This window comes from Dromiciops gliroides, chromosome 3, assembly GCF_019393635.1.
Source record: "Dromiciops gliroides isolate mDroGli1 chromosome 3, mDroGli1.pri, whole genome shotgun sequence".
Lineage (NCBI taxonomy): Eukaryota > Metazoa > Chordata > Mammalia > Microbiotheria > Microbiotheriidae > Dromiciops > Dromiciops gliroides.
The window spans coordinates 18,839,831-18,854,185 of NC_057863.1; the positions used below are offsets into that span (position 1 = coordinate 18,839,831).

Below are 14,355 nucleotides of genomic sequence, written 5' to 3' on the forward strand. Positions count from 1 at the left end.
TTTTTGCCAACAAAATGCTAATCTTTCAATAAGTACCTTAGGGTAATATGCCTTTTGTTTTGGTAATATCACATGAGTTTTTCTTCAGATATTTTCCAAGTTTCTTTTGACCTATTTTATGTCCTGAAATTATACATTAAGACTGGTATTGAATATGTGGTAAATTCTTTAAATATGCAAGTATTATTCAGCTTTTACTTCAGGAGGTCACTAAGCCTCTTAATGTACTTAGCCACAATTTTCTCCTTGATATCTTTATCTTCATTGAGTGTTGCCTGGAGGAGATCAAGTTATTTGTTGGTATCACTTGTAAGGCGCTAAAATTCCAGCTAAACTGTCTAAAATATCTAATAAGTGGTCGCCATTAAATTAGAAGCTTTAGCAAGAGTATTTAAGTGTTTAAGTATTCATTAAAGAGTATTAGGATCTAATGATCAGAGAGAAAGGTAAGAATCTATTTCTGAGAGACCCCTTCATCCAACCTGCCATGGAGAGGTCAGGAACCAAAAAAGACCAATGCACCCTCCTTCCTTCCAGAAGCTGCCTGTGAAACTGAGAACATCCCTTCCACACTCGCACACAGCTCCAAGCTAATTGGCTGATAGCTTTGATAGACAACCCACAAGCAAACGTCACTTCCTGACTCCAAGGAAAAGCCACATGGCTTGCCCTCAGATACCTTCTCCTTGTGGCGGAGCTTTCCTACAGTAACTCTCCAGCAGGTGGCATCATTCCAATCATTACACAGTATCAATTGATAAAATATAAACACCCGGATTTAAACTCAATGCCTTCAGTATGTATATTTCTTTGGTGTGTGTCAAAAAACTTACACTTATCCATGTCCAAATGACATTTAATAGCTTTGGAGAAAGATTTCATTGGGAAGAAAGATGTTTGATTTGCTTTTCATTGGAGGCATGTAGCTTGATGTCATCTGTGTACATCAAATGATTAGTATGATCAATTAATCAGTAAGCCTATATTAAGTATTTAACTATTTGCTCTTCATTATGATGGTTTGAATGGACCTCAACTGCAACCCTGTACATTTTATCTGTTTCTTAGATTCATGGGACCATTTTCGTCACTTTGGTCCCAGTGCTAACTCAAAAAGTGGTGTCTCCAGAGTTCAACTGACTAGCATTTTGTTGTACCTGTGAGACCTCCACAGCAACTGTGGCGGTCTCGGGACACTTAGAATTGCTCCTTTATATCAGCCACCTTGACTGTCATTCCATGACATCACTGATGCTCTTCAAACCCCACCACCCCTTACCACACACTTACCTCCAATATAGAAGAAGAGTGGGGCTTTCAGGGACTGTTCTTACAGTTGTTATAGTGTAGAGTAAAGACAGCTCCATTCTTATTCAGACTAAGACTTTTGCGAAATATGTGACACTGTGCGTGTCACTTAACCTTTATGTGCCTCAGTTTCTTCATCTGTGAATTAGGGGTAATAAAGCCATCTCCCTCACAGTTTTTGTTCCTGTTTTGAGACTCCAATGAGTTCACATACATGCTCTGCAAACCTTAAAATGCCGGATAAATGCTATTGTGATATATTGGTAGTGGAATCATCTGAGGCCAGATTTCTCAATTGAGAAGATTCTCAGTGCTCTTCTTCTATGCAGATTCACATCCTACTAAGCCTCTCTCATCCAATCACTTAAAGGTATTTATTACATCCCAAGCTCCTGGTGTGGTAAAAACAACACTGAATTTGGATTTGAGGACCTGGCTTCACATATGATAATGTGACTTCTTACTCCCTATATGACCTTGGGCAAGTCACCTAATCTCTTTGGGCCTCCGTTTCCTTATTATAAAATGAGAATTAGACTTGATGACATCTAAGGTCCCTTCCAACTCTAAATCTTCAATCCTAAATACAACTAGTCACGTTGACCATATTTTCCTTGAATACAGTGTTTTATTTGTAGTTAGGAACATTTGGAATAGTACTATAAGTAGCGTACTTCAATCATGCCATGCCATAAATAAGTTTTTTTGGTGTGGTGGTTGCTGTTTTTGCTCTTCTTTGGATCCCCAGTACTTAACACTGTTCTGAATACATAGTTTGATGATTAAATGCTTGTTGATTGACTAATTTACTTGGGACCTAATAACCATTGATACTATTTTTCCATGGGAAGTTGCATTCTGAATTCCAAATAATTTATTTACCAATGAACCTTTGGAACAGAACCTACTTGTACATGCTGTTTAACTTGCTAGTTTATTTTGATATGTTATTTTAATGTAGAGACACAATTTTGTTTTATCATAAACATTCATAATTCTGAGGATTTTGTTCCTGAGGCCATTATTGCTATTTGTTTTGTTTTGTTTTTGCTAAGGCAGTTGGGGTTAAGTGACTTGCCCAGGGTCACACAGCTAATAAGTGTTAAGTGTCTGAGGTTGGATTTGAACTCAGGTACTCCTGACTCCAGGGCCAGTGCTCTATCCACTGCACCACCTAGCTGCCCCCTGCTATTTGTTTTTGACTGCCAAAAATCTGAGAGTATCTCTTCTGATTATGTTTTCATATTTATTAGCTAATTAGAAAATTTGTTTAATATTATAAAAGCAATAATTAACTTTATTAATTGGATGTATATGAATTCCTTCTATTCTATAGATGTTGGAAGCATTTATTTAGTCTAATAGAATGTGTTGATTTTTGCTCTCATCACATTTTGATAAAATGCTTATTGAAGACCACATTGCTTTTGAACTCTTTTGAAGCTTCTCTGTAGATTTTTCAAGAAAAGTCTGATCTTTAGTGATGAAACACAAAGTACTTCTCTCATGTTTATCTGGTGCTCTCTGCTCTCCAAGACTTCCTATGTTGGGAAGTCCTTCTGCAGCATTACACTCTTTCAATGGAGATTTCTAAAATAATCACTGTCATGAGAAAAAATAGGCAAAGGTGTCGGGTTGTTGGTGGTGAATTTTATTTGAAAGCATAATAAAACTGAGTAAAGAAATTTGAGCCAACTCCCAATTTTATGTGAGCTTTTTGTTGTTTGTTTTTGGGTTTTTGCAGGCAGTAGAGGTTAAGTGACTTGCCCAGGGCCACACAGCTAGTAAGTGTCAAGTGTCTAAGGTTGGATTTGAACTCAGGTCCTCCTGAATCCAGGGCTGGTGCTTTAATCACTGCACCATCTAGCTGCCCCTTTTATGTGAGCTTTTAAAACCTAAATCTTTGTTTTATTTACAATTGGTATTTGATTTTGTGTTCACTTCTAAGACAATCAACTTTGTGATTCACTGAAAACACTTAATGATTTTTTTTTTCCTTTCATATCACTAAGTCTTGTCATCTCACCCATGCTTTGAAGTGTAGGGCTCAATCCCACTACTGATTGGCACAGAAATTTTGACAGACTCTGTTTCTGCCCTGGCCTTGTTCATCCCTCCTTAGGCAGTCTGTTGGTACACCACTCCCTGGTGCTTATCATGCCAATGCTGAACTCAAGAGACTTGGCTGCCTCAGCTTCCCCAGTAGCCAGGATTATAGGCCTGTGTAACCCTGCCCAGCAATAGTGATTTTTCTAAATGAGGCTTTGAGGCCTGCCCTCTTTTACTCATATTTTTTCTCTATTTTTTTTTGGGGGGGGGCTAAGATACATAATCTAGAACATGAGGGTTTACAGAGTAACATTAAGTCAAGAGGCATCCAGGAATCACAGGGCATAGAACACAAGGCCTGGAGTCAGGAAGACATAAGTTTTCACCTCAGACATTTATTAGCTGTGTGACCTTGGGTAAGTCACTTAACCTGTTTGCCTCAATTTCCTCATTCATAAAATATGGACAATAATAGCACCAAACTCCCTGGGTTTTTGTAAGAATAAAATTACTTAGTTTGTAAAGCACTTCGCACAGTGCCTGGCACATAATAAGTGCTATACAAATTCTAGGAATAATCACTCACATTCCTATCACCATCACCCCCACCACCATAATCACCATGCCCATGCCCATCACCACTACCACCACTAATAGAGACGCCTTTAAATGGCCAAGGGCCTACGGTTTGTTCAGAGTTCTGGAGTTCCTCAGAGGAGTGTTTTCTACCACATTCTCCAGGGTCTAGTAGTTGTCTTCTGTTTTCTGACTTCATGCAGACAAAGCTGCTGTCACACAAGCCATTCTGCTTCACAGCTACTCCTGCTGCTGCAGGCCCAGTCCCTGGGGCAGGGGTCTCTAGCAGAATGAGAGCTATACTCGGAGGCATGGGCGGCTTTGGTTCAGTACAGTTTTGGCCCCTGCTGGGTGCCTCTGGACAAGGCACTCAGACATTCTCCGCTTCAGCTAATCCATCAAGAAGATGGGGCACCTTTTGCACTTGCTCCACAGGACTGTTAGAAGAAAGGCCTTTGTAGACTTAAAAAAATTCTAAACTTGTGATTTTATTGTTGTAGAAAGTGCCCCCAGTGAGGCAAGGCCTTCCACCAGTGAAGATTTGTCTCCACTCTGCTCTTCTAGGCTGAGTCAGGATATGCAGGAGGTGGGGCTTGAACCCAGGAATTCAGCCCAGACTCTGAGGCCAGCTTTCCAGCCCCCATGCCTAGTTGCCTCTCCATGTTGAGGTGAGCGGTCATTGTTATTTGTCCACCTATAATGTGAGTAGTCAGAGCAAAGAGCAAAGAGCTGAATGGGGAGACCATGCAGTACAGTGAGAAGTGCTTTGGATTTGCTTGGAGTCATCATACTGGGGCGCCCTTAGAAACTGTTCAGTGATTTTGTGTGTGTGTGTGTGTGTGTGTGTGTGTGTGTGTGTGTGTGTGTGTGTGTGTATCTTCTCACATACACACAGACAAGTGTTTATGTGCAAAGCATCATCATAATGAAGAAGAAAAAGAACCATTAGCTTTGTTATGGGAGAAATATCTTGTCTTTACGGACTTCCAGAGACCGTAGAGTCCTAAAGGCCTAGGCAGACAGATTCATCATCTTATGCTTACTTCAAACTCAGTAAGAAGATATTAGTAGGGGCAGCTAGGTGGCGCAGTGAATAGAGCACCGGCCCTGGAGTCAGGAGTACCTGGGTTCAAATCCGGCCTCAGACACCTAACACTTACTACCTGTGTGACCCTGGGCAAGTCACTTAACCCCAATTGCCTCACTTAAAAAAAAAAAAAAGATATTAGTAAACAGAGTAAGTTACAGATGGAAACAAAGAGTACAACACCTTACACTTACAGAACTACAAGGCTATATTTTAAAGCAGTCACAGTGGGCTAATGGGAAGGGATTTACAGGTCACAAAGATAAGCAAAAGCTCAGTGTCAGGGAAATAATTCCCCAAATAAAATCTTTTGGGTATCCCTTTCTTCTTCTCCTTTGGTTTTTTATCTCAGCAATGTCAAAAGTCTTCCATTACTATGATTCCATGAGTTGCGTTTTATCCAGCGAGGTTAATATTAACAGGCTTCAGTTAACCAGATATTCCAGGAAGAATAGCATAATAAAGTTAAATAAAAGGAAAAAAAATTAAAGTTATCATCACAATTGGGAGGAAGTAAAAATTGGGTGAGATTGTGAGGTTTAGGCTAATTTGTGGGGAAAGAATAGAGAAGTGGCTTTGGACACTTGGGTGTTCATCATCCCATACTTTAAAAATATTAGGGCCTATGTAAGCTGAGATGTTATTTATCCTCTATCTGGATAACCTGTGGTACGGGGGTAATCCTCCGTTTTTCTGTGAGGTAATGAGAAAGCCATAATTATAGGCAGGTAATCCCTTCCTTTTAAGTTAATACTTAAGTATACAACATAATTGGAATATCTGCTTTGTAGAGTACAATAAAATCTAAATGTGATCCACATCCATCTAACTGGCACCCTCAATTTTTTTTTTTTTTTTTTTTTGGTGAGGCAATTGGGGTTAAGTGACTTGCCCAGGGTCACACAGCTAGTAAGTGTCAAGTGTCTGAGGCCGGATCTGAACCCAGGTCCTCCCGACTCCAGGGCTGGTGCTCTATCCACTGTGCCACCTAGCTGCCCCACTGGCACCCTCAATTAACCAACCATATGTACTTGACTCCTATGAGAAACCATTCCCAAGAACAGAAGTTCATATTTAGAATGATCTATGGTTTCTTGCTTCCTTTCACCACCATGGCAGATTTTACGACCTTCTCATCCCATGGGACTCTTGTCCAGATTTTATCATAAATCTTCCATAGAAAATATTACCTTATTCACTTAAGACCTTCTTCATATTTTGTTTTTATTTCACTTGCGCCAGTATATCAATTGGATTGCCCATCTGTTAGCGCTCATTCCTACATAACTGATTTGCTTCCTTTTCCACTCATCTGTCCTCAGTACATTTTTAACACATTTTTTGTCTATAATGTACTTCATCTCGTTATTCTTAGTATGTCATTATACTTCTCTTAGAATTGTTTGTAATATTAACATTTTTGAGTTGTTTCATAATTTTTAGCACCATAGCAAGTATATTAGAATTAAGAAACTGGGCTTTTGTAACATGAGACAGTTGAGTTTATTAATAGGATTTTTCCATTAAAAGCAATTTCCTGACTGCAGCCTGGCCCACTCTCTTTCTCGGGGTCTAGCTCATCACCACTCAATTGTAGCACTTGGCCAGGACTCATGCCTACCTGTTCCACATTCCTATTTTCATCAAGGATAGTCTCAGTATGTGTTTGGATCAAACTCATCAAATAGTTTGGAAAAGAAGAAACAAATGTGGTAACTCAGCTAATTTTTCTTAGTTATCTTTTCAAAATTCAAAATAACCTCGTGATTATTTTTCTTCTTTGGAAATTTTTTCTTTTGATAAAATCTTGAGAATTGATCCCTGTCTGTTTTTTGAAGCAAATCATTCCAGCACAGATCTCTTGTTTATGTCTTGTTAGTCTCAGCCTCTCTCGATTTTTGTATCTTCTTAACTGTTGGCATTTTACAGCATTTCCTGGAGAAAGGAGGTAGTGGAATCCAAGTGTCACCTTCTGCTTTTGTCATTGATGGTGAGGAATCAGTGACTAGAGGGAGGCTGGTGGGTTTGTCCCATTTTGTGAATATTTGGGGTTGTCCACTTTCCATTGACAAATGCTTTGAGCACATCCTTTAGTTTAGCTGAATCTTACACTGTGATCTCCACAGGTTAATTTCTGTGTTTTGTAAGGTGATACAGGTGTGTGGGTGGCTCAGTGGATAGAAGACTGAGCCAGGATTAAAACACGCCTGAGTTTAAATTCATCCTCAGATATTTACTAGCTGTATGACCTTGAACAAGTCACTTAACCTTTCCCTGCCTCATTTTTCTCAACTTTAAAATGCAGATAACAGTACCTTCCTCCCAGGATTGTTGTAAGCATCAAATGAGATAATATTTGTAAAGCACTTATCACTGTCTGGCACATAATAGACACTATACACACACACACACACACACACACACATATGGTAGCTTTTATTATTATATTAGCAATATCCCAAATAAGGTTGTCTTCCCAATGTGGTTTTGCAATAGCGTTAGTAATACATCAATCTAAAAACTTTTACCAAGCACCTACTTACTATATACCAATAACTACTTGGTGTAAGCAATTCAGAGACAACATTGAACTCAGTAAGCCTACATTTGATGAGTAAGGTAACATATACACATATAGGCATATAGAAAATAAAAGTTAATTTGTGGGGGAGGAAACATTAGCAATGAGGGGGGCGGTGTTGGGTGAATTAGGAAAGGCCTCATGTAGGAAGGAGCATAAGAGCTGGGCTTTAAAGGGAACTAGAAGTTCTAGGAGGTATGAGTGAGTAGGAAGGGCATTCCAGGCATGGAAGATAGCCTCTATAAAACCATGGAGATGGTGGATGGACCATGGGGCCAAGCCAAGGGGGAAATCACCAGGAACCTCAGTCCACCACTATTGTACTATTAGGATCCTTACTCTGATTCCCTATAGATCCAATATTGAAAGGCGGAGAAGATGATGATGCAGTCTCCAGCACTGGACCCCAAGGGTGCTGTCCCACCTCATTGGTCTTTTCCTACATCTCCCCATTCTAATATTTTATTTCTTTATGGTAGCAGCCACTATGCTTTAGTTTAGCCTCTTTTATAAATATTATAGAATAAACATATCTTGTCTGTTTCAATTTTTTTTCAGAGCCTTTAAAATCAGGGTAAATCATGTGCCATTGCAACTTCTGTAGTAACTGTTTAAAGAAAATATTTATTAGATAAAGGCACCAGGCTTCTAAGTAATTGACAGACTTTTGGTATCTTTTATTTTAATAGCCACAACCATAATTTTTCCACATGATCTAAACTACTTTCCTTTTTTTGTTGAAGTCATCATCAATCAAGGCATACTTGTTATAATTTAAACAATATTTTGTCAATTCTTCGTAGAACTTTTCTGTTTCTCCATTCTCTATGACTGATGTTAGTGTATAAAATGGAATTATCTTCATAGTGGTCTACTTGTTCATCATGAATACTGCAAGATAAAATTACTATATTCCTAAAGTTAAAACCAGGGGCTGACTTAAAAGAGCAACTGCTAGGGTGTGCCCCAGGATCAATACAACTCAGTATTTTTTTACTCGATTGCCAGTATTCAATTATTCTCTTATTCTGAAGGATGATCATGAGGTACTGAAAGATCCTGAATTATTCAAGCTCATAGTATGTTCAGTTTTGTTTGCTAATGCAAGAGAGTATATGGATAGTACATGGCTAACTCTCAATTATTCACAAGACTATAATGCTGAACAAATCTGTCCCTCAAGCATTCTGGTTAATTTAGTTCCTACTAAAATCCCTCTATAAGGTCCGTATATAGTCAAATATTTGTAATGAGAAGTTACTATTAGATAAAAGGATGCAAAAGTAGTCATCGTTAGTCATATATAATACTTAAATTAGTGGTACTATTTCTAGCTATCCAGAATTATTTCTCAAATTCTTTTTCCTATTTTTTTAGGTTGGGGTTTTGTAAAATTAAATAAAGCTGATTTGAGTATATTCTAACCTTTTTAGCTTATGCCATCACATCCTGAGAGAATTTGGTAGACTATCTGAAGTGTCATCAAATGTTATGAGGCCTTCTTCATTTGCCAAACTCCAGTCTAATGGCTCTTGGGAAGAACAAATGTTGTGGATTGTCTCAGAGATGTAACCATCACTGTTGTTGTGGATATGTTCCTGCTTACTTTCTAGATATGGGTGACCAATTTTTGTAGTGTGGCCACAGGACTGACCAAACTTAGGATGCCATGGACTGAGAGAAACTTTCTATGGTCCTCACCTTTCTCTGCTCATCTTGCCTTTCTTTTACTTGACTTTTAGCTCCTTAAAGTGGGGCACTGTTTCCAGGCTGCACTATCCCAAGCTTCAGAAGTCCCAGGTGGTATGATTTAAGGAAGATCAGGCTCTTCACTCGCCTGGCCTATTCCCTGGTCCTTAGATGACCCCAGACCAACTTGCTAATTAACCAGCTTTGTGTGCTGTGGTTGTTAGCTCTGGTGAATCTTACACACACACACACACACACACACACACACACACACACACACACACACACACACACACACACACACACACACACACACACACACACACACACACACACACACACACACACACACACACACACACACACACACACCCACACCCACCCCCTGGGCCTCTGCTACTTAAGCCTACCTCCTTGGTCCCAGCAGGGCTGAAAAACCCAAGTTCCAACTCAGCACCAGCAGAGACCCCTGTAATCTCCCCTCTGCCAAGGTTTCAGCCCACTCACCCAACTGTGAGCTTAGTTCCAGATGACACTGGCGCTTCAGCTAATTCAGAGGCTCTGGGGGTCTCCTTCTCTGGTGAGGCCTGCCTGGGACTGGATCTGTGTCAGGGTGACTGTGGGGTTGGGCTCCACTCCTGTCTCAGTACAGCAGCTCCCTCCTTCTAACCTTCCAAGTCGTTCTTGGTTAGAAGATGATTTCAGCACATTCTTCTGTGGGTTTTGCTGCTCCAGGCATTGTCCTGTGGCATTATTTGGATGTTTTTTGGAGTGATCATGTCATCCCTGACGAGTGTTTTGCTTCTGACCACCTATGATTTTCTTTAAAAGTTACTATTAATAATGAAAGGTAAAATCCAGAACAATTAAATTTCCCCATTTATACATTCTCAGTCTGCACCCTTTTCCTTCCTTCCACCCCCCCCCCTCCTGCCATGCACCCTATTCAGACATCTCAGAGTGTTACTGGTGAATCTTTGTTCAAAGTAGACTGCAGTAATTTATTTCTCTTGGACTGCACTAGATAAGTATCACAGAACCTGAGGTAAAAGTTCCAGGGAAAGGAACAGGATATGGCCTTAGTGTTGGGAGGTGAAGAGACCAGGATACCTTCAAAGGAGACTTGTACCAAGATTAGGTGAGCTAGCAGTAATGGTGAAGTAGGAAAATCCTCAGCATTTACCCATCCATTCCTCCTGGCTCTCCATCATGAATCCTGCCATTGCTAGTTCCATCACAGAAGCCTTTGCCCCAGACCCTACCCAAGGTAAGTGTAGACTAATTAGAGCGATGGTTCTGGTTCCAGGCATATCTGGCCAAAGGAGAGGAAGAGAGTTAGAGGGCCCCAAATGGAAAGGAGGTTCCCAACCTTTCAAGGACATATGTCAGCTGTCCTGTTTTAGGCCCCATGTCACTTGAAATGCTGTGCATTCATAAATTATCCTACTTTGTTAACACAAGTACATGTTAAATGGAGTTTCTTCATTTCTGATGAAATGTAATTAAAAACTAAGGGTCTGTTTTCTCTTTTGGTTAAACCACATACTGATTTGCCTTATATTACATGTTTTCCATAGGTCAAGGTCAAGGCCTCGTCCACGTTCCCATTCCCGAAGTAGCGAAAGATCTGGCCACAGAAGAACTCGTAGCAGATCTCGCGAAAGAGAACGTCGTAAAGGCCGAGAAAAGGAGAAGAGAGAGAAGGAGAGAGAGAGAGGGAAGGAGAAGGAATCACACAGCACCAAGCGAGGGTGAGCGAATGGGGTCTCAAGCTGGAGTGATCCTCGGCAGCATTCAAAGGCCTTTCTCAGGTTCTCAGGGAGCTCCCCTTTTCTGCCTTAGCTTTTGGGGTGTTTGATAGTTCAGGGAAAGTGAGAAAATCTAGGTAAAGGATTCTTAGTAAGACACCCTCACCAGGTCTTCAGAACTTTGTCTCAGGTTGTAAGGAAAAACAATGGACACAGACTTTCCAAAATATTTCAGTTGTGGACTAGGCATGGGGGGTGGACGGCTAAGCTTAAAGCTTCCTTCCATCGAGCCCTCCCTCTGACGCAGAATGGCAGTGTGACCCTAGGCAAGTCCCTTAACCTCAGGAAACTCTCTAAGTAAGTTGCAGAGAAGGTGACAACCTGCATCCCCTGAGGGAATTTTCTTCCCTGAGAATTCCCTATACAAATGAAATTACAAATCCCAAGGGCTGTCCATGTCGGAAATGGTTACAGGTGACAGAGAGGGAACTTTGTAACAGACTTGGATTTAGGAAAATCATATCTTAGAAATCATATCTTAGTGGTAGTGACCTTCAAATAAGGTCACTACCACTTACTTGATTTTTTATAAGATACACAAGTTTACTGTAGCAACAGTTCCAAGTTCTGAATAACTAGAGGTTGAAAGCCCTTTCTGATCATCTGTTTTACAGTTGGAAGACTTTTTGAAAACCTTTAAATCAAAAGTAGGCTTCTACCTGTGAAAGAGGAATTTCCAGATCATTGTTCTCATCTTGTGCTGAGCGGATGAATGATGACTCTTCCCAGCAGTTATCCCCATTGTTATGGGCATGATCTCCTTTTGTCTTCTTCTATTTCCTTACCCCCCCCCCCCCCCCCCCCCCCCCGTGAATATATACTTATCTATTTCAGTATAAAAATATTTTTATTATCTTCACCTTCACTGTTAAATCAAAGAATTTAATCAGTGCACTGACTCCAATTCCCTTAAGATCTTCTTACATCTTGACTCTAACTTAAAGGTTAAATGGATCACAGAATGTGAGAACTTTTTTTCTGAACTCCCATCTTCTTCCTAAGGACCCTTGTGAACCTTTTCATGGTTTTTTGTCTTTTGATTCTCTAATTTTAGGGAAAGTCGTTAAAAAAAAACTTGTATTTGTTAAATACTAAATATTAAACTTGTGAGTGGAAAGATTTTAGTCTTGGGTAAATTAGTTGCTATTAATTTTTCTCAGTGGAAATTGGTCATTTCAGTTTCTTAGAAATTCCAAATTCATTTGAAAGCTAACATTTTATCCATAAGCAAGCAAAGTTGAATTAAGACTAAGATAGGGAATGTGTAAAAATTAGGAAATGTACCTAATTGATTTGAATGCTAGACTTGCAATGAGGAAGACCCAATTTTAAATCCCAACTCTATGTGGCCATGGCCAAATTACTTAAACTTTTGGAGCCTCAGTTTCCTCATCTTTAAAATAAGCGTGACTTTTCAGGCTAAGATCTTGATAGTATTAGTGAAATGACTTTACGGGCAGGGAGGTTTAGCTACAGACTGGTCTGTCTGGTGTGCTTTGGCCAATCTCTTCAGGAACAGAGTTCTCTCGAGAATAATTGCCACCTAAATAGTCCCTTTCCCAGTCCTGACTCCTCCCATCTTGGCCCACATCAACAGTGCCCTTCAGTCCTGTTGTGGATGTCCTTCAATAGGTGTTCAGTTTCATTGCCAGTGGTCAGAGCCCAGAGGAAGAGTCCAAGAGCAGCCACAGCCTAGCTGTCTGTGAGCCAGGGACTCTCTCCAGGCCTCCAGTGCAAGAGGCAAGAGGCCTTGCCCTCCAGGGTAAGCTTGCTGCTATGTATACTTCCTATAAAGGACTATCATACAGTAAGAATAGAAGTTGGCTCAGGGACTCAAAATAAAAGATTCAGACCCAAATGCAGACTTAACAATGAAATCTTAAATAATGAGTGGGCCAAAGAACAAATCATAGAAACAATAACTGTGAAAGAAAATTATTATAATGATGAAAGAACTTGCTAAAATTTCTGCAGTCCTTAGGGGAAAAATCCTATCCTTACAATCATATATTAACAAAAGAAAAAGAGAAGATCAATGAATACACATTTTAAAAAATTAGAGAATAAACAAAAAAGAAATTCATATGCACAGTTCAGATTTTTATCCCACAATGCCTGATGCCTTACCCATTTAGTTGACTAATTCACTGCTAGTTTATTTTGGAAAGTGCTGGATAACTGGGAAGATATTAGGGAGAATGACCAATTTTCTTTTTCCAAAGAAAATCTAAAGGATAGAAAAGAGTGATTTTCTCTTTTTGCCTTAGACTGATTGGCTGGTCAACTTTGCTTCTGCTGCCTTTGGGTCAAGATTTTGGGCACGTAGCTTTTCAGGAAGGTATCAGTTTTATAAAACTTTATCACAGGTTTTCCCTGTTGTATAAATTTTCACACAAACACAGTTTCCTTGGGTTGTTTTTTTTTGTTTGGTTGGTTTTTTTGCATAAAAATATGCTCTTTAGAACAAACCTAGTTTACCTAATCTTTTGGTTAGGTGAATTTATTTTGGCAGGAAAAATTTTCTCAGTACACATAATTTCTGAAAAACACATAAACAGTTTCTCTATAGACAATACATATATATAGATATAGATATATACATACATACATACACATATATATTACTATGATGTCACTGGATATTTTTGTATCAAAAATCATTACTTTATTCAGAGTTATGTTGAAGTTGTTTATAAAAGTTGTCACAAAGAGTCTCAGTTGAAACTTTGTGTGTGTATAAATTCATTTTAGATAATCAATATTTTTATTTAAAGTTTTTTGAGTTCCAGATTCCCTCCTCCTTTACTTCCCTGCTCTCCTCCCTCAGGAGGTAAGCAATCAGGTATAGATTATACATGTACAATTACGTAAAACATTGCCTCCTTTTTATACAAGAAAACTTGAATAAAAGAAGAAAATGAAAGAATGAAACTGTATTTAATCAATGTCAGCTCTTTCTCTGGAGGTGGAGAGTCTGCTTCACCATGAGTCTGTTGGGATTGTCTTGGATCATTGTATTGCTGAGAATAGTTGAGTCATTCACAGTTCTTCATCAAACAATATTGCTGTCACTGTGCTTCTGCTCACGTCACTATACAAGCTGACACTTTTTTGATGTTGGTAAATAAGGTATATTATTGATAATCTGGAAAAGGCTGACTTTTGTCACTTGGAACCAGATTGTGATCATATGACATAAAATGCTGCTGACAATTATAAATCTTGTTTTGTAGACTTTAAGAAAAGATTAGTTGGTA

General features: G+C 39.3%; 1 protein-coding gene across 3 annotated transcripts in view; it reads left to right on the forward strand.

The window, feature by feature from the left end:
* RSRC1 (arginine and serine rich coiled-coil 1) overlaps positions 1 to 14,355 on the forward strand; it is a 409,907-nt gene that overhangs the window by 99,695 nt on the left and 295,857 nt on the right. For all 3 annotated transcript variants that reach the window (XM_043991317.1, XM_043991318.1, XM_043991315.1), the window contains one exon: positions 10,868 to 11,041. In XM_043991317.1, coding sequence (XP_043847252.1) covers positions 10,868 to 11,041 — 174 coding nt within the window. The remainder of the gene's footprint in view (positions 1 to 10,867; positions 11,042 to 14,355) is intronic.